The sequence below is a fragment of the Cydia fagiglandana genome, chromosome 1 (genome assembly GCF_963556715.1).
Source record: "Cydia fagiglandana chromosome 1, ilCydFagi1.1, whole genome shotgun sequence".
Taxonomy (NCBI): Eukaryota; Metazoa; Arthropoda; class Insecta; order Lepidoptera; family Tortricidae; genus Cydia; species Cydia fagiglandana.
Genome location: NC_085932.1, coordinates 2,410,385 through 2,429,694, shown reverse-complemented (window position 1 = coordinate 2,429,694; position 19,310 = coordinate 2,410,385). Strand labels below are relative to the sequence as shown.

Here is a 19,310-nt window from a genome sequence, read left to right as displayed (position 1 = left end):
CTTTTCCAAGTGCTCATCAAGACGTGTGGGATGACTAAAACAGCGTGTGTCTATGTTGCACCAAACCTGAGTTCCACTAGGTGCTGCGAGGGTTCAGCATCAGCTCTATCTTGGGTACTGCCCTCCCAAGTCCTCATCAAGACGTGTCGATTGACCAAAACAGCGTGTGTCTATGTTGCATCAAACCTGAGTTCCAGTAGGTACTGCGAGGGTTCAGCATCAGCTCTATCTTTGGTACTGCACTTCCAAGTGCTCATCAAGACGTGTTGGATGACCAAAACAGCGTGTGTCTATGTTGCACCAAACCTGAGTTCTACTAGGTACTGCCAGGGTGAATATACAGCAAGATTGAATGTTTACTTGTTCACAGAAACTTGTTGTTAAATTAGGAATCGAATCGAAGGTGAAGTGGGTAAGAATTCAAAATTTTAATCATCGTGGTGGACAATAAGGTCCCTTTTTATCGAAGATGACACATTTTTCGATTATTTTTAGAAGGCATTGAAAATGATGTGGTGGACAGGTGGATGACACTTATTACAGGTGAAAGATAACAAGAAACCAGGTTAACGGCAACGGACACAGGTTAATGACGCCTCTTGATAACCTGTCAATATTTTCATTGGAATTTGTACTTATTTCTCGATAACCTGCTTCTACTATCGATAACCTGGAGACAAAATATCTTTCACCTGTCCTTGATATCATTCACCTGAATTTCAAACGCCTATATCTTCTAAACTAATTGAAGGAATTGCTTCCCTTCCACATTTTCTAATAGTTTAAGTTGCCTTTTAAGGATCCCAATAAAATAAAATGCAAAAATGCAAAATTTTTGAAAAACGTAAACGTTAACCTGGCGGTGCCAACTTTTTGAGAAACGACCCCGTGCTAAAAAATGCCCTTGCAAGGACAAACTTTGAACTTGTTTTTATTTTGTGACTAAACCTTATTTTATTCGTAAAAGCTATGTGTATGCCAAGTTAATTGCATTCTGCCGGATGGGACCATCCATCCATATTAAATCGAGCTAAGGATCCGCACTACCTATTTAATAACTTGAAGTTTTTATTTTTTATGTATTTGTTTTTCCATTACTATGTGTTTATGTTTTCCTATTGAAGAGTTCCTTTTGTTATCTTCCGAGTACATCATCAGATCAGCTCCATGTTAGCATAATATTGCAATATCATCAGATATACGGAGGTATGCTAAATTAATATGTATACTTACCTATGTACAAATATACGCGGTGAAGCCAAAATAAAACCCCCTTATTCATAAACGTCTAACTAACGTTGACAAGCCGATGATAATCGTTTTTCCCTTTTCGACGTATTGGTAAGACGGAATGGGACAAACGATTATTATCGGCTGGTCAACTTTAGTAGACGTTTATGAATAAGGGGTTAAAGTGTATAAAAACTGCTTCCAATCAAAATTCAATTTATTCAGCCGTCAAAACCTCATCAACTTTCACATCACTGATATCAACAGGTATCTCAGGGTATATCTGCTGGTCAAACCCCACGGCTAGCACGTAGAGGTCGCGGTCTGCGTGTCGCTCGCGCAGCGCGGTGAGGTACCGGTCGTAGTAACCGCCGCCGTGCCCGCAGCGCCAGCCGTCGCGCGTGAATGCGGCCCCGGGGGCTATTACTAGGTCTAATCCTGAAAGGGGAAATAGTTATTTGTTTTATAAGGGGGCAAAGTTGGCAAGGCAAAGGGGGCAAGGGGACAACTTTTGCCACCGAGTGAGCCATGCCCATACCATCGCCCATGGACACTTTATAACACACAAATTTCTTGGTTTGCTATTTAATTTCTGTAGGAGTGGTCTGTAAAAATAATCTGTATTACATGTTATAAATAACATCGGCAACACAACTTCTCGTGATACCGTCAATCGAACTGTCATTTTTAGGGTTCCGTACCCAAAGGGTAAAACGGGACCCTATTACTAAGACTTCGCTGTCCGTCTGTCTGTCACCAGGCTGTATCTCACGAACCGTGATAGCTAGACAGTTGAAATTTTCACAGATGACGGCAACAGAAATACTGTTGCCGCTATAACAACAAATACTAAAAACAGAATAAAATAAAGATTTAAGTGGGGCTCCCCATACAGCAAACGTGATTTTTGACCAAAGTTAATCAACGTCGGGCGTGGTCAGTACTTAGATGGGTGACCGTTTTCTTTTTGCATTTTTTTCCGTTTTTTATCTTTATGGTACGGAACCCTTCGTGCGCGAGTCCGACTCGCACTTGCCCGGTTTTTTTGTACTTATACAAGAAAAACCGAGCTTAAGAGTCACGCGAACTTGTCAAGCCTATCTCCTACACTACACAACCATACCTATCTCCTCCGTCTCCATTTTCAAGCAGTAGGTAGGTACACATAAACTAGAGAGGGAGTAGAATTTTTGTATATAAAATTAGGCGGCGGTATGAACCTTCGCGTGACTCTTAATAAGCATATATAGTAGTGGACCCTGTAATGGACGTGGAACCAGTAATGGGACAAAAAACCACAATTCCTCTAAAATAAGTATCTAAAAGTAGTTTATAAACACTGGACATATTTTTATCATAAATAAGAGTCCTAGAGCTGTTTATGTTTCAATTTTTATTAAATTCGGTTATTTTTTAAGAAATGTGCGTCAACCCAAAAGTTGCCGTGTCACTGAAAAAAAATACGACTACGAATTCTTAACAACTTCGCTAAGAGAGGTGAGTTAATTTATTAAATTTTAATTAATTAATACTTGATGAAAACTAGAATGTGTTTTCTTAATTGCATTTACCATGAGATAAGGTATACAACACACTATGTTGTGACTCCACAGATGTAAAAAAAATAGTGGTATTTGGCCCAATCCCATTATAGGAGCTGTAAAACTGCATACCTCCTATGATGGGACAATTTACATGATGATGCTTGCCATGCCATAATTTCATGTTTAAACAATACAGAAGTAAAATGTAGTTACAAAATATGTCAATCAGGAGGTATTCTCGGACTTCATATAAATTAATATCGTTTTCCAAACTTTTATTTAACTTGCCCTGTTAGTTAGTGTGGGTCAAATCTTGGTAGCTGAATTTTAGCCACTTTTCGATTTCCGATTCAGTTAAAATTTTGTGTAAGTACGTAATTAAGTATGCAAATCGGATAATAATGCAACGACTTGGCGGGGGCACTGCCGTGCCCCCCGATATTATGATAACATGGACCTGATCTGATGATGGAGACAGGAGGTGGCCATGTGAACTTTATCGCAATAAACCCTAACTAATTGTGTTTGGGTATATTAGAATTGTCTCGATCGATCTAATACAATAATAATTGGCTGTGGAAAGAAAAATACATTCAGCGATAAAAGCTTATACCAAAAATTGATTTTTTTGCCATAACTTATTCCCCATTTCAATATTTTATACTGATAGAGCAATGTCCATTATAGGGGGCCCATTACTGGATCCACGTCCATTACCGGGGGCCCATTACTGGAGCTTTGGTGTCCATGACTGGAGAAAAAAGACATAGTTTTAATTTGTTAAGTATGTGGAAACTCATTGCAGTATCTTTGATACAACACGCCTAAAACATGAAAGACGGATAGGACTTTCATCTTTTAACACGATAAGCGGTAGACCATTTACATTTATCAGGGAAATATCATAAATACTCCAAATTTCCTCTTAAATGTCCCATGACTGGTGCTGTTACTATACATACATATTATTATATCTTACCATTCTCCGCCTGCCAAGCGTGGCGATTATAGCATTCACCCCCCAAAAAATGGGGAGGCCTATGTTCAGCAGTGGACGTTTTATGGCTGAGATGATGATGATGATGATTCTCCATAGCATCTTCCCTATTCGCATTATTCCTATGCTGCTTAATCTTCCAACACTTCCAAGTCTTCCAACTAGTCAACCATGAGCTCCAAATCCCCTGGCAGAACTGTCAACGTCATCTGTCCCCAATAATACTGCAGTACTAAAGCTAAGTCATATTTAAGTCTAATAAAGTATATTTTACCGTTCTCCATAGCATCCTCTCTATCCGCATCCTTCCTATGCTGCTTAATCTTCCAACTAGTCTCAACCATGAGCTCCAAATCCCCTGGCAGAACCCTCAACATTCTCATCTGTCCCCGTGAGTACTGCGGCACAAATGCTGCATCTCCTCGCGCCAGAATGTCGTTGAGGATCGGTTCGGTTGGGACTTCGGTCGGCAGACTCAGGAATAGGGATATTCTTTTTGCTGATTTGTATTTTGGGTGTGCGAATATCTGAAATTAATAGAAGTGGACGAAGTTATAGGTATGTACTTTGAGAATTAATGAAAGCTGGCAGACTAACATATTTATTATTTAACGGATATTTTCAGAGAATATACCTACATGCAGAAATACTTAAATAAATATGAAATAAAGTCTGTCTTAAACATGTTGGTATCTAATAATGACGGTTATTTAAAGTAATAATTACAATAGAATCCTATAATGATTGATGAACTATGCCTTAACTATAAGTTCTAAGGCTGTAAGTAGGGTTGCCAGATGGTCGGGATTTGGCGGGATTCTCCCGATTTTCAGCATGTGTTCCCGATTCCCGACAAAGTGTAAACTGTCCCGAAAAACAGCTTCACGTTATAAAACAATAATTTCAAGTTCCAAACTGTCGTCGAGCGAGCGAGCTGACGTAGTGCCAATAATGTAAAAGATCGTTGTTTTTAATACAATTATTTTAATTTGAATGTTTTTTTTTCCGACTTAAGTCCCAAAATCCCGAAAAATTGATATTGTTTCCCGATAATAGTGCCTTTCGATCTGGCAACCCTAGCTGTAAGGGAATGGTATGCCATTCAATTTTCCATGATCCATGCCTGTTCCAAGCAATAATTATTTACCTCTAGCTCTAAGGTAGGTTTGTTAGGAATATTTACTATTATACCTATGTTAATACGTTTTGTGATCATTAATTCTCATTCAGACACGTTAGGTACTTAATAACACATTCACTAATAAACTATGCAACAAAAACAGATATCAAATCACTCACTCACTTTGCTCAAAATGATTTCCGACTGCCGATCCCGGTCCTCATCCGTCATCGCCGCGAGTCGCGCATCCACATCCAGGCGGAGTTCGGCTTTCAACAGGTTCGGTTTTACTTTTTTATCACTCATTGTTCAATATTTTGTTTCTTGATCACTAAAAGTAAAGAAAACGAAAGCCTCGCTTGCGCTTTCTACAGCCAAAATAATCATGTATCAAGTAATGAAAAGTTGCAAAATGTGTAAGATATGGTGTCAAAACGAAAATGTTTAACGTTAATTCTATTTGTATAATTCAATTTAGACGTCCGAACAGTTCCAGTATACGCGTTTTATGAATAAAACTAATTTGTTATTAGATAACTTTAATAAAAGTAAAATCAAGTAAATCACACTTAAGACTTAACAACTACTTACTTGTTGATGCAATATGTAAGTAGGTACTTACATTTTGAACGATAAAGCAAAGCGGGGTTATCTAAGACCGTGTTAAGATCAAATGTCCTACTTATCGTACTGTTAAAGACTAGACTACATAAATCAGTTAAAATAGCTAATTGGCCGACAAATGTCAGTTTCATCTCATTGCTCGTCGAAAATCACAGGCGTTAAATTACTTTAAAAAAAAACTTAATACTCCGTTGGTTCAGCGACCCAAAAGAGACTTGGCATCCGACACAAGACAGCGCCACTTTTCTTGGTCCTGTGCTACCTTTCGCCAGTTGTTGACTGGAAGTTCGCGCAGATCCGCCCGCCTCCACCATGACGCCCCAGTGATACCTGGGGCGTCCGACAGGACGTCCACTTGCTGGGCGGCCCAGGTACGCTCATTTCACATTGGGAACTTTATCCAATCTCTCAAGAAAAAAAATCGACAAGACTTTTCGGGATTAATACCTAACTAGACCATTGTCTCGCTGGCTAGAATAATATCTTATCCCAGTAAGTAGGTAATACCTAACCGCTTATGAACTCATTTACAAATATGTCGCTGATTAAGGAAATTAACGTCATTTTTATAAGAATGTAAACTATTAAATGAAATATGAATCGATTAAGTATAGGTATAGTGCTGTATTGTGCCTGTCGAACATAGAGACGTTTATCCTCACGAGGATGGAAACATATAGCGTAAGTCTATAGCTAATTGTCATAGAATTAGCACAGTGTAAACATGGGATTATCGAAGGTACTGTATGTTAACGATGTCGCCAAGAAGAGAGCTTTCAGACATTTCAGATTATAAATCATTTACTTAAGTAACTTACAATACAATACAATACTCTTTATTGCACACCTCACATACACGTAGTAACTTAAATGTGGTTCTAGGTGTAAACGTCTTTTAAACCTAGATACCAAATGGTAGAGACATCAAATTGTACGGAGATGCCAAGTCATTGTTCCCCAGCTACCAAACGAGCGGTAAGTAATTGTCACACAGACAACCGATAAATGAGTGAATTGCAAAAAAAACGTAATTAAGCGTAGTTAAGAAGCTAAATGCCGATGACAGGGTCGAGTGGAGAAAACGAGGGGAGGCCTTTGCCCAGCAGTGGGACACCAAAGTAGGCTAGAGAAAAAAAAAGAAGAAGCTGAAGTAGTATTAGTATTAAGTTAATTAATTCAATTGTGTTACGAACATTAACTATGTAAAAGTTATTTTATTGTAGGTACCTAATTATTTATTTCATACACATAAAAGTAGGTATATAGCATACGCTAACACACTTTCATGCATATAACTTAAAAAGAAATGGCTTAGCTAGCTGTCGTAACACGGTGGAATTAATTAACTTTTCCCTAATTGCAGGCAATTTTTTTGCAATTCACTCAAAATGCGCGGAAAATATCTTAGTGTGAGTAGTGTGAAAGGGTTTTAAAACAATAAGTAGATAAGATTTTATCACCCAGCCGAGTATATAATTGTTCCTGCAAGATAATGATAACAGCAGATTACATCCATCCATGCATCAGTTCCAAAGTATCGTACACACCTATAGTTCGTTTTTTTAGCATTAGAAAGAAGGTAAGCGATTTTGACATGTCTTTTAATAGAAAAACGCTTTTTAAAAATCAGTAACTGATGTTACTTATGTTATGAAAGCAGAAGAATATAAATGATCATATTAGATTCATACATAATTAGGACTTATTTTTAGAACGTGCATTTCAATTAAAAGACATCAAGATTGTTTACCTTTTTTCTAATGCTATAAAAAAACGAACTACAGTAATTTTAATTGTTTCTGCGGTAAACCTCTAGATATGGTTCTGATTGGTGGAAAATAGGTTATTGTTGCTCTCGAGTGTAAACTTGTTTATTGTTTGTGTGTATAGTCCAATTACAGTAGTAGTTAAGTCAAGTAAGTACTTAAGATAACATTTTTAATTGAAAAGTGCATCCAATCGTAATACAAGCATAAAAAGCAAATGACTGGATTTTTTTTATAATTATTACTTTTTAACAAAAAATAATACTTAGGTAGGTACATATTTTTAAAACAATGTTTTAAAATAATTGTCCCAGTTTCTGTCTGTGTCATTATTCATCAGGTTTATGGACCTCTTACGTTTGATTTCATTGACAAAAGTTGTCTTCGGCACCGCGCACTACTCCCAAATGGCCCAGATATAGAAATATAAATATAAGTTTCCAGACGAGTGAAATATTTTTAATTATTTACAGTAACTTACCCGAGGCCGAACGGTGACAAACGGGATCCCATTTCTAAGGCCTCGCTGTCCGTCCGTCTGTAAGTAGCCTCTATCTCACGAAACGTAATCCTTAAAAAAACTATATTCAAATTTGACTAACTGAGAACGGTACGATATTTTTTTTTTTAAGTATCATACTAAGTGTAAATCACGTAATCTTTTTCAGCCTATTTACCAAGAGCCTTGATACGGCAATAAAAATGCATTGGAGGTCAATATGTTGCCCAGTATGTACTCCGTCGGCTCCAGCCTCGAAAAGAACATCGCAGTAAGTAATTCCATAATACACCCAAGAAATTAGAAAGGAATCAAAAAATATATACCGCACCGCGTATATATTATTAAAACTTGCGACGGAAGATTTAAAGATTGCGCGGGTTTTTAGGGTTCCGTACCCAAAGGGTAAAACGGGACCCTATTACTAAAGTAGCTAACACACTATCGCACCGCACCAAGGTCATTGAGGGAAGCACCCATAAGTAAGAGGAAGAAAGCGATATCTCTTTCTCCCTCTTACTTATGGGTACGTCCCTAAATGACCTTGGTGCGGTGCGATAGTGTGTTAGCTACTTTAGACTTCGCTGTCCGTCTTAGACGATATAACCAACGGAGACGCCATGTCTAAAATTTTCGGTACAAAATAATCTGCCGTTTTTTGCGGGGGAGGGGCACATCAAATGTATAGGTACGTCATGTCAGATAAACGTCAGTCCATACATATGGTTGACATGTGGTTGACCATTGGCCGCCTATTTTCGACAGAGGGGAACGCCTGTTAATGGCGGCTCCATTGTTAATTACTCCGAGCTGTCCGTCCGTACCCCGATGTAACCGTTTTTTTTTCGAAATTTTTATTACATATTTATATTTTATATCTAATGTCCAAGCCAAATTGAAATTTTAATTCTAGCACTAAAGATCACCTAGTAATACCGTGGACGGACAGACAGACAGACATGGCGAAACTATAAGGGTCCCTAGTAGACCACGGAACCCTAAAAATAGCCCATCATGTCTAAAGGCCACTTTATTATCGATTCCCAACCGTCAAACCACGCGCATGTCATTTACGCGCCTCGCGACAGCCACAACAAAAATAATACACAGCTGATCAGTTTGGCACCAAACCAAAAACCTATAAAAGCATAAATAACTATTTTTAACTCCGTCACTCCTTAGTTGAATCGGGTCAGTGTCAATTTCAGGGTGGTGGAAATGGCGGTGGTGAAAACGCAGTACGGAGTGCTGCAAGGCTGCGTGTGTGATGGCACGGAAGGGGGCTATGTTGCGTTCAAGGGCATCCCATACGCTAAGCCGCCAGTTGGAGATCTCAGATTCAAGGTGAAGTTACATTACAACGCTATAAACATACTACATTATACGTTTTTAACAAAATTGTACCGGTCATGTGAGTTTGTTCCATTTTTACGTTTTTTTTAGGTTAAGTTACCTAGTTACATACTAAAGTCCATTATAGTTGTTCTTGTATGACTGCTCTGCTTAGACATGTTGTGTGATGCAATGAATGTGTGATGTTTCAACAACTTTATATAAATAGCTTGACTAAAGTTTGAGTCATTATTTGTGTAGGTTTCGATCTATTTTGAAAACCTGGATTTATTGTACATACAGGGTGTCCCAGAATTCGACGTCAAGCCGTAAACGGATGATAGACCAAAGTCATAACAGTTATCATAAAAATACAAAAAAAAATCCAACTCATGTTCTTTAAAAATTATGGCCACTTTAAAAATTCACTAAAAAATCCACACCCTGTAATTATTCAAGATTACACAATAATAAAAAAATTAGAATAAATTATGGAATTTGTAGTAACAAGAGTTAAAGAACCATTACAGGGTGTGGATTATTAGTGAATTTTTAAAGTGACCATAATTTTTAAAAAACATGAGTTGGATTTTTTTTTTGTATTTTTATGATAACTGTTATGACTTGGTCTATCATCCGTTTACGGCTTGACGTCGAATTCTGGGACACCCTGTATATATTGGTCTTTAAATGGCATACCAAGGATGTATGTGCAGGTACTACCTACATATGGCTTAAAAATGCTTATAGGTACTTACCTGATATTACGCTTACCAAAATGCATGTCGATAGCTACTGAGGATTATTTTAGTTTACATGACCTTACTGCATGGCTAAGCACGACCATAATCCTAATTGGCATTGCTAGAGGGACGAATGCTTTATGTCAGATATATAGGTACAGCGATCATGCTACCGCTCTAATACCTACCTATCTACCTTATACAACCTGTCGGCGAAAAGGTTCCAAAATTATCAAGCTTTCTACAAAGAAAGAAATCAGAAAATTCTAACAAAACTTCTTTCAGTAACATTTTTCATCTTTTTGGAAACTTTCTGCAGCTTGCACCTTGAAAGATAGTAAATCTAATAGAAACTCTTCCAGGCTCCCGAACCACCGGAGCCGTGGGAGGGTATCCGCGACGCAACACAACACGGCCCCGTCTGCCCGCAATACAACGAGCGCCTGGACCGCATCGACCTCGGCAGCGAGGACTGCCTCTACCTCAACGTCTACTCCAGGACCCTCACGCCCCCCCACCCCATCCCCGTCATGGTCTGGATCCACGGCGGCGGCTTCTACACCGGATCGGGAAACTCCGACTTCTACGGGCCCGACTTCTTCATGGCACAAGATGTTATACTCGTCACTTTTAACTACAGACTAGAGGTTCTAGGGTTTCTATGCTTGGAAAGTGAAGAGGTCCCTGGCAATGCTGGTCTTAAAGACCAGGTAGCAGCTTTAAAATGGGTGAAGCAAAATATTGCCGCTTTCGGCGGTGATCCGAACAACGTAACGATATTCGGATGCAGCGCGGGAGCGGCCTCTACATCCTTACATTTAGTATCTAAAATGAGTCAAGGGTTATTCAATAAAGCTATTTGCCAAAGCGGCGTGTGCTTGAACGAATGGGGCTACACTTTATACGGCCGGAAAAGGGCGTTCCAGTTAGGAAAGCGACTAGGCCTAGAAACAGATAACCCGCAAGAATTATTAGAATTTTTAAGAACTGTACCTGCTTCGTCTTTAATTAGTATACAATTGCCGTTTATAGAATCAGGATTAAGTGACATCGCTGATGGTATTCTGTTCGGTCCCGTGATTGAAAAGTCTGAACTCAACGTAGAAAAGTTTATAACAGATCTCCCTCCGGACTTGGTAAAATACGGGAAAATAGCTAATGTCCCAGTCATAGTTGGTTACACATCTGGAGAAGGTATAGAAATAGCTAGAAAATTACCGACTTTGATGCCGTTTTTACCCGTGCCTGGAGCAGTTGTCCCACGAGAATTGAAACTAAAATGGGAGACTGATAAAATACATGCAGCAGATAAGAGAATTAGGAAAATATACTTCGATGGGAATGAAATAACACCAGAAATGTTGCAGGAGGTAGCTAATCTCGAAACGGATAGAATGTTTTCGTACAACATACGTAGATATGCTCGGTATCACTGCTTGTATAACACAGAGCCGGTGTATTTGTACAAGTTCACACCAGAGACTGAAAGGAACTATACGAAGAAGCTTTATAAGATGGAGAGCGTGAAAGGCGTGTGCCATTCAGAGGACCTGCACTATTTATTCCATGTGACATGTTTGGACATACCGTTGACGGACGAGTCGAGGGGGGTTATACGACAAGTAGTAAAACTATGGACGAACTTTGCTAAAACGGGGTAAGCGTCTCCGACAGCTCCAGTTTAAAATACAACGGTCAATATAGTCGCCATCAGATAAATCGTAGCGGTCAAGGCGCTCACAAATATCTGAACACGCCTCTATTGTCAAGGCGCTAGAGTGCGTTAGTAGTTATTAGTATCTTGCTTGCGTATGTAGCCTATGTAGGTTAGGTTAAGCGCTTCACACACCTAACATAATTTAGTAAAATTGATGTTTCTACCGTGTCTTACGTCCTTGTACTCAGTTACTAAATTAAGTAAAATGTATGAAGCGCTTCCGGTTAGTATTTTAAATTTTTTATGCAGTTCGTTTATGTACCGTTTATTTTTCAGGAAACCCACAACGGATAATTTCGCAGAATGGAAACCATTCTTCGAAACGGAACGCAATTGCTGTATTATCGCTCCCAAACTCAGCTGTGTCCAAGATGTAGACGGGGAGCATATGAAATTCTGGGACGACATCTATGGAGAAGCCGAGATAAAAAGACTGTAACTTAATATCACACAAAATCTGTCACTCAGACGCCATGTCACCAAAGTGTAAAAACTGAAGTTGAACTTTATGCATATGCACGTAGGTCTATGTTGCTCTGTGGTCTGTGACGGATTAATCAGTCTTCGGCCTTGGACCTACGGTGCGGATATATTCGTCATTGGCGTCAAAAATTTTAAACGCATAAAGGAATAGGAAATTCAAAAAATAAAAATTAAGGAATGAATACTTATACTTATTATTAAATGTCACAATTTCTTACACAAGTATAAACTATCTTAGTTAGACTGCAACACCGCACTGTGACAGAGAAGACTTAATAAAATAAAAGATAAAATAAGGTAAGATTATTATTCTTTGTGCAATATTGCAGTATGCACATCAGTTAACCACTGCTTCGAAGACTCTTGCAATATCATTCATTAGCTTCGTTATTTTGCTTGACGTTGTACTCAACTCATCTATAGATATTTGGAAAAAAACACATTGTCTGCCTTGAGACTTCGTGGCTTATTTGCCACGGCTCACTTGGGCAACTTAATCTCAACAAGCAATAGTTTTTTTTTTTACGAAAGCAACTGCCAATCTGACCTTCCAATTCAGAAAGGAAACTAGGCCCTATTGGGATGGGTCCTGTTTCTTCATGATTTTTTTTCACCGAATAGCGAGTACATTAAATTCCAAGAAAGTTACTGGTACAAGTCAGGGCTCTGTGGGCATCTCAACACCAAACAAAGTAATCAAACTATTGATACCTGATTTTCACAATACCAAAGACACTTCACCCAATGAACTAAAAAATTCTTCAAATTATGGTTTTAGGAATTCGAGGCCACCAGTGCCCTGTTTATCAAAAGCTTGTAACTTGTAATACACGTGGAAGTCCCTTTCTAACAAAAGCTGTCAAAAAGGGACTTCCCCTTGTATTACAAGTTACAAGCTTTTGATAAATAGGGCACAGATATTATTCAAATTGAATTTTTTATTTGACAGAATTATTAAACACATTTTCCGCATCTACCTAAACCTGGATCCTTTGACTGCCCCTTGCACTCGGTGGAATGGTATCGGTATGCCACGTTTTCACGACGGTAAATGGTAGGAAAGATAAGACAAAGTGTTAAAGGAATGTTTCTTTTATAACGCCTTCCGCTCTGCATTTAGATATTTCCACAGACAAAACATCCTCCAGACTTAGCATAGTCGCGCTACCCCCTCTGCCACACATACGGTAATTTTACTCCATGTTCGAGTCGAAAGATCTTTGTGTGACGTTCGTGTCTTTCAACGGACCAATCACGGCACGGGACTTCGCTCACCTCGTCCCGCGCACCCCCGCATTTTTCGCATCATCGGTTGCATGAAATAATTGCTCTAAACTCGGTCTAGAGGATTCCTAGTCTATGGATATTTCTTATCTCACCGAACGCTGAAAAATACCGACATTACCTTTTGTCTCACTTTCATCGGGGTCGCGGGGTCGTTTTTATCAACCAATTTCTCAATGACACGTTTCGCAGCCAATTAAAAAAGTATCCGACAGAAGATACTTTCACAGTTACTCGGTCACAAACACTCGCACTAAATCGGGTCGACAGGTGATGGCAACTTAACACGGGTGATGTCTCAGTTCGTTGAGCTGCGGGCGGGGTGGGGGTGGGGGTGGTGGTGTCTCCGGGTGGCCGGGGCGGCGGTGGAGGCGGTGGAGGCGGAGGGGTCAGTAGCGGCCGGCGCGGGAGTTGCGCGGCGCGTCGCGGCGGGCGGCGCCGGCGCCGCGCTCGCGGCTGCGGGAGCGGCGCGGCCGGCGCTCGCGCGGCGAGCGGCTGCGCGACCGCCGCCCGCCCTTGCGGCGCGAGTATAGGTATCTGGAAAAAAGACAAGTCGATTGTAATGATGTGATAAACTTTCGGGACTCATTTGTAAGAAAATGAGACGTCTATCCCCCTTAGTCATAAACACGCTACAAACCTCAATTAGCTAATAATCGTTTGACTTTATGTGTCTGTCATTTTGACTTATGTGTTTGTAAGAAAGGGATACAACATAATTTAAATAAGCCTGTTAAATTTTATGAATATGTATATGTATAGGTTTAGGGTATATGTATAGTGCCAGATACAGCCTGTGTGTACTTATCAGAGCTCGGATAGGGTGAGATGTCAGCATATTTCGCTTTTGCACACGCAAGGCTCCAGTACGGTGTGATTCTGTGGGGGGCCAGCACTGATGCCAATCAACTATTCCTGATGCAGAAGAAATGTATTCGCATACTTACCAACACGCACATACCAGACAGTTGTCGACCGCACTTCGCTGCATTAAACATTCTCACGCTGCCCTCTATATATATTATGGAAGCGGCACTCTTTGTTAGGAACAATTCCCATCTTTTCACTAAAAAAGTTGTTAACTCGCAAAGAAGGCAAAATTCTAAAATTGAAATACAACTACCCCCAACAAAATTAGAAATGTTTAAAAAAGGCCCTTACTATCGATGCATACTTGTAGCAAACAAACTACCCGAAAAAATTATAAACGAAATTGAAGACAACGTTTTCAAAAGGGAACTAAAAAAATTGCTTCTAAAAAAATGCTATTATTCCATAGACGAGTACCTGAATGATGAATCTTTGCCTAAATAAAATAATAATAATTTAAATTAAATATACCTACCTATAATATTGTATAATGAATAAATGATAAATTGATGAAATAAATATATTTAATGCTAATTTATTAATAAATGATGAATTGAATTAAATGTCCTTGATACTAATTTATTAATGATACTATGGGAGTGTATTTAAAAACAAATTAATAATAATAAATCAATGGTACCTATCAAAAATAAATAATGTATAAGTGTAATAACATAAGTACAGTACCGGTCAAAAGTTTAAGTTCACTCTGCGAAATAAGGTTATCATATGTAATTATGCTCAAATATAGAATATGTTTTGAATTTCAAACGTTTAATTGTTTCCACGACTACCAAATAACAATAAAAATACCTCTTGGAGGAATCGTTTTATGTTATTCGGAAAATTTGATCCATTTAATATTTTTGTTCCGTATTTCCTATGAGATTTCGTGAAGTTAGAAATCATTTAAAATGGGTCGCAAAGCCGATTTTAGTGTCGAAACTCGTGCTGTTATTGTAACTCTGTCAAATGAGGGCTACACGACGCGGAAAATCGCTGAAAAAATGAAGGTTTCTCAAACCGCTGTCGTGAGTACTTTGAAACGAAAACAAAAAACCGGTCTTAATTGCAGTCGATCTCGATCAGGTAGGCCAAAAGTCACGTCTAAAAGCGAAGACCAATTTATTTGCGTGCAGAGCAAACGCCAACGTACTCTAACTGCTCCAGAAATTTGCGAAGAACTCAACGCCACCCGAGAACAGCGAGTATCGGTTTCGACAGTGCAACGGCGTCTGCGAAACTATGGTCTAAAAGGTCGTATTGCTGCCAAAAAACCCTTGTTACGTAGTCAGAATAAAGTTAAGAGGTTGAAATGGGCCCAGAAACACAAAAACTGGACGTCTGAACAGTGGTCTAAAGTTTTATTTTCTGACGAATCGAAGTTTGAAATTTTTGGAGGGAGACGTCGTCAATATGTTCGACGACAAGTAGGCGAACGAATGATAAAGCAATGCGTGATGCCAACAGTGAAGCACGGTGGAGGATCAGTTATGGTCTGGGGATGCTTTGCGGGTGATAAAGTTGGTGATCTCGTGAGAGTCAATGGCATAATGGATAAGAAAATGTATCATAACATTTTGCAACGTCACGCTTTTCCATCTGGAAAACGGATTGTAGGCAGAGGTTTTGTTTTCCAACAAGACAACGATCCCAAGCATACGTCGAAGTTGTGCAAAAACTACATTTCATCCAAAGAGAACCAAAAAGAATTAAAATATATGGATTGGCCTCCTCAATCGCCCGACCTCAATCCGATTGAGTTGTTATGGGATGAATTGGACAGGAGTGTGAGAAAAATGCGGCCAACTAATAAAGAACAGCTTTGGGAATACCTATACATTTGTTGGAATAAAATTTCGACATCAACACTGCAAAAACTAATTACGCGAATGCCGAAAGTGTGTATGGCAGCATTGAAAGCAAAAGGCGGATATTTTGAAGAGTCTAAAGTTGGCAAAAACTGATCTTTTTTATTTAATTGTGGTTTTAAATTAGAGAATTACCTTTAATTTATTATGTAATAAAAGATTATTAAATACTTTTATTAGTACATTGTGTTATAGCTTCATTTAACCGAATTTACAGAGTGAACTTAAACTTTTGACCGGTACTGTATAAAATAATAAATATTAGCTTTTAATCTTATGTTGAACATAAGCATCAAAATGCGTTTAAATATTTTAATTTTAATTATGTACACATGTGCCTGCACTGTACGTCCTAGTTCTAGTTTAGTTTTAAGAAACATTTGCTGTGCCCTAACAGGGTTCATGTGTGAACTTACCCTAATGTAATATCTGTCTTGTACCACATGATTATTATGCAATAAATTATGAATTATGAATTATGAGCTATTTGCCTTATAATTTGACATGTCTTATGTCATATATAAGGCAAATAGCTCACCCTATCCGAGCTCTGGTACTTATAAACGATTTTTTCAAGTGACGTAGTTGCACGTTATATTTTCCTACTATACTCTGCCTTTATGCCTTTTTAAAGCGACCGCGTGTTTGCCTCGCGGAAGTATAATATATTAACTAGAGGCCCCTCGACTCACCTCCTGAGTTCCCTAGAGATAGGCTTAAGATGCATAAAGTTGCAGAAGCCGGAGCGGGTGCACTCGCCCATCTCGTACTGGCGACAGCAAGCCTCGCGGAAGTCCGTGACGGGGGACAGCTCCGCGTAGACGGGCCGGCCGCCGAACCAGCGGTTGTTGAGGTCGTTCACGGCCTTCTCCGCGTCTTCTTCGCGACGAAACTGCAAAATCATATAAATTATTGTAAGCGACAAAGCACTGCCAGCCAGCCTCACACTACAGATGACTGTACAAAAGTACAGTCAACTATAAAATATGGGTTTAGACAACTTACTCGAAAATATGTCACATAGTTGTTAATTCACTGACATGAGTTATGGGACATATTTTTGAGATGATTTGTACACCCATATTTTTACATAGTCAGTAGTCATTGAGGTTATACTTGGGAATGGTTGAACAAGCTCTTAATTCTTAATTAGGCATATTTTAAACAATGTCATTTGCCATTTTTGTGATAAAATCATTAAAAATGAGAAATCCCTTCTTCTTTTTTTCAGATTCTAATTATATATTTGCATTACATTCACAGGCAAATTCAGTAATACAGGGTATATACAATTAATGTTTACATCGTGACATTCAATGAATTTCAATGTCTGTTGTCAAAGAGTCTCCATGCCAGTAAAATAAATTAGTATAAGGCCAAATAAAATGTTGTCAGTGTATATTTAATACTCACTTTAATATAAACATTCCCGACTAGGTGATCTCCCAGATTGTCACAAACATTCATTTCCTCAATCTCTCCATATTTGTCTTCGCACTCTACAAACACATCTTCAAAGAAATTGTCGTAGTGCTCCTGCATCTCCTCATCGGACACATTTGCTACAACCACTGTAACAGAACAAGAAAAATATATCATATTGTTTTGAATTGGATAGGATAGGACATACTATTTGAAAAGGATATAAATAATGTGACTATCGCTTTAGTTTGGAAACCGTGTACACAAGGTAGGTTCGAGCTGGAGCGAGGCCAGAAGGGTTTAGAGCCTAAGATAGGAAGGCTTGGAGCATGTTTATGAAAGTGGGACTTTTTGCTTCGTAACAACACACATGTTTTCCTTCAGGAAGATATTAGTAGCAAAAAGCAAGTAATACTCTATTCTCACTAGTTCTAAGAAACTGCAACAAGCAGGGGATGGAGCCCAAACCTTTTGTATGAAAGTTGCTTGAGTAAACCACTCCATTATTGAAATGTGGTATAGGCAGTTATAACACTGGATTGAATCACATGTTGCTCTGATATGCAAGCTGGATGTCACTATAATATGCGCATAGTGTTGTCTCGCTCAAAGATCGGAGCTCAATACGCTCATGTTAAACAAATGCAAAATCAAACATGAGCAGCATTAGAGCATGTTGCTTATTACCTTGGAAGCTCAATAATATGCTGCAAGCCCTGTTGGACATGCTTAAGTTTAAACAATATTACTTACAATGGCTGCCATCGGCAGACTTAGCAGAGTTTTGAGGATTTACATAAAGGTTTTGCAGCAACACTGTTTGTGAGAATGTTGGCTTGTTATGAATCCGAGAGCACCTGTCTCCATGACGACACGCTCCAATTTTGAAATAAAAGGAGCAGTTGACCCTGTAACATAAAGATTTATGGTTATTTTATGATAGCAACCAAAGCCAAATGAGGTAAAAACTACAAACAAACAGTCCAAACATTTAGTTTTAAAAAAAGAAACTGTATAGTTATATCCTGAAAATTAACTGGAAACCGTACTTATAAAGTATAAGCGTACTTATAAGTACCCAACTAATCAAACAATTATACATGTAAAATTAGAAAGTTCTAGTTGATAGGTTTTTTATTTTCTATGAATCTTGGAATGTTTTATAGAACTGAGAAAATGATGATATTTATGCTTTGTTTGGCTATGTGTTATCATGAACTATCCGCATTATAGATCATACTGTTACAAAAGATCCTGTTTGACGATAACTGAAGATTCAACGTAGGCTTTCAGGTGTTCATGATGAAAATTAAGTTAGATCATAACCTCTACGCATCGTAATAATAAAAATTACTTAGAGGCAGTAGACATTTAGATTACAAACACAAAAACTTACTTGTCTTTTTCTGTGCCAAAGATAGCAGCTAGATACTCGGCCATGGTATTAAAACGCCGTTGATGACGAGTGTAATGCTTTGGCTCAGCTTGCTCTGCTTGTCAAGAACGATGCACAACAAAATTACCATGAAACGGTATAATAGTTATAGTTCTTCTTATATCACTTTGCTTATATTGACCTGCTGAACAAACCGCCGTACCTTATCGTGCTGAAAAGACAAAACTAATAATGTTTCGCTCAACAAAAAAGAACATTAGCGGTAATCGTGCCGCTGTCCGCCATTGTGGCATTTCACAGATAAGAAATAAAAAGCTGTCGGTGAATGGTCGGTGATGGAGCATAGATAATATAGATTTGCAAGAATTTTGCAGGAAATTTCATGATTGCCAACATTAGAACTCTAATGGGC

The 19,310-nt window shown here is 38.7% G+C and overlaps 3 protein-coding genes across 3 annotated transcripts; 1 reads left to right on the top strand and 2 right to left on the bottom strand.

Annotated features, from left to right (window-relative positions):
- Nucleotides 1–1,433: 1,433 nt before the first annotated feature.
- Nucleotides 1,434–5,291, bottom strand: LOC134670189 (5-formyltetrahydrofolate cyclo-ligase-like). The gene is made up of 3 exons (XM_063527889.1): nt 5,075–5,291; nt 4,046–4,298; nt 1,434–1,668 (listed from the first exon to the last, which is right to left on the bottom strand). The coding sequence occupies exons 1-3, from the start codon at nt 5,195–5,197 to the stop codon at nt 1,448–1,450; spliced, it is 597 nt and encodes a 198-aa protein (XP_063383959.1). The 5' UTR covers nt 5,198–5,291; the 3' UTR covers nt 1,434–1,447.
- Nucleotides 5,292–7,943: 2,652 nt separating this feature from the next.
- On the top strand, nt 7,944–13,665 carry LOC134673233 (juvenile hormone esterase-like). Its single transcript, XM_063531223.1, has 5 exons — nt 7,944–8,051; nt 8,989–9,124; nt 10,218–11,512; nt 11,849–12,849; nt 12,973–13,665. Exons 1-4 carry the CDS (start codon nt 7,984–7,986, stop codon nt 12,009–12,011), a joined length of 1,662 nt encoding a protein of 553 aa, XP_063387293.1. The 5' UTR covers nt 7,944–7,983; the 3' UTR covers nt 12,012–12,849; nt 12,973–13,665.
- A 63-nt stretch (nt 13,666–13,728) lies between these two features.
- Nucleotides 13,729–19,190, bottom strand: LOC134670179 (splicing factor U2af 38 kDa subunit). The gene is made up of 5 exons (XM_063527879.1): nt 18,899–19,190; nt 18,256–18,410; nt 17,494–17,651; nt 16,773–16,972; nt 13,729–13,876 (listed from the first exon to the last, which is right to left on the bottom strand). The coding sequence occupies exons 1-5, from the start codon at nt 18,940–18,942 to the stop codon at nt 13,729–13,731; spliced, it is 705 nt and encodes a 234-aa protein (XP_063383949.1). The 5' UTR covers nt 18,943–19,190.
- Between the last annotated feature and the right edge of the window lie 120 nt (nt 19,191–19,310).

Coding starts and splice junctions, on each gene's coding strand:
- LOC134673233 (XM_063531223.1), top strand. CDS start 7,984: ATGCATTGGAGGTCAATATGTTGCCCAGTATGTACTCCGTCGGCTCCA. Junction 8,052..8,988: donor GCCTCGAAAAGAACATCGCA/GTAAGTAATTCC, acceptor TGTCAATTTCAG/GGTGGTGGAAATGGCGGTGG. Junction 9,125..10,217: donor TTGGAGATCTCAGATTCAAG/GTGAAGTTACAT, acceptor AAACTCTTCCAG/GCTCCCGAACCACCGGAGCC.
- LOC134670189 (XM_063527889.1), bottom strand. CDS start 5,197: ATGAGTGATAAAAAAGTAAAACCGAACCTGTTGAAAGCCGAACTCCGC. Junction 4,299..5,074: donor CGGAAATCATTTTGAGCAAA/GTGAGTGAGTGA, acceptor TATTAATTTCAG/ATATTCGCACACCCAAAATA. Junction 1,669..4,045: donor AGAGGATGCTATGGAGAACG/GTAAAATATACT, acceptor TTCCCCTTTCAG/GATTAGACCTAGTAATAGCC.
- LOC134670179 (XM_063527879.1), bottom strand. CDS start 18,942: ATGGCCGAGTATCTAGCTGCTATCTTTGGCACAGAAAAAGACAA. Junction 18,411..18,898: donor TTTGGCACAGAAAAAGACAA/GTAAGTTTTTGT, acceptor TTTATGTTACAG/GGTCAACTGCTCCTTTTATT. Junction 17,652..18,255: donor GTCTGCCGATGGCAGCCATT/GTAAGTAATATT, acceptor GTTCTGTTACAG/TGGTTGTAGCAAATGTGTCC.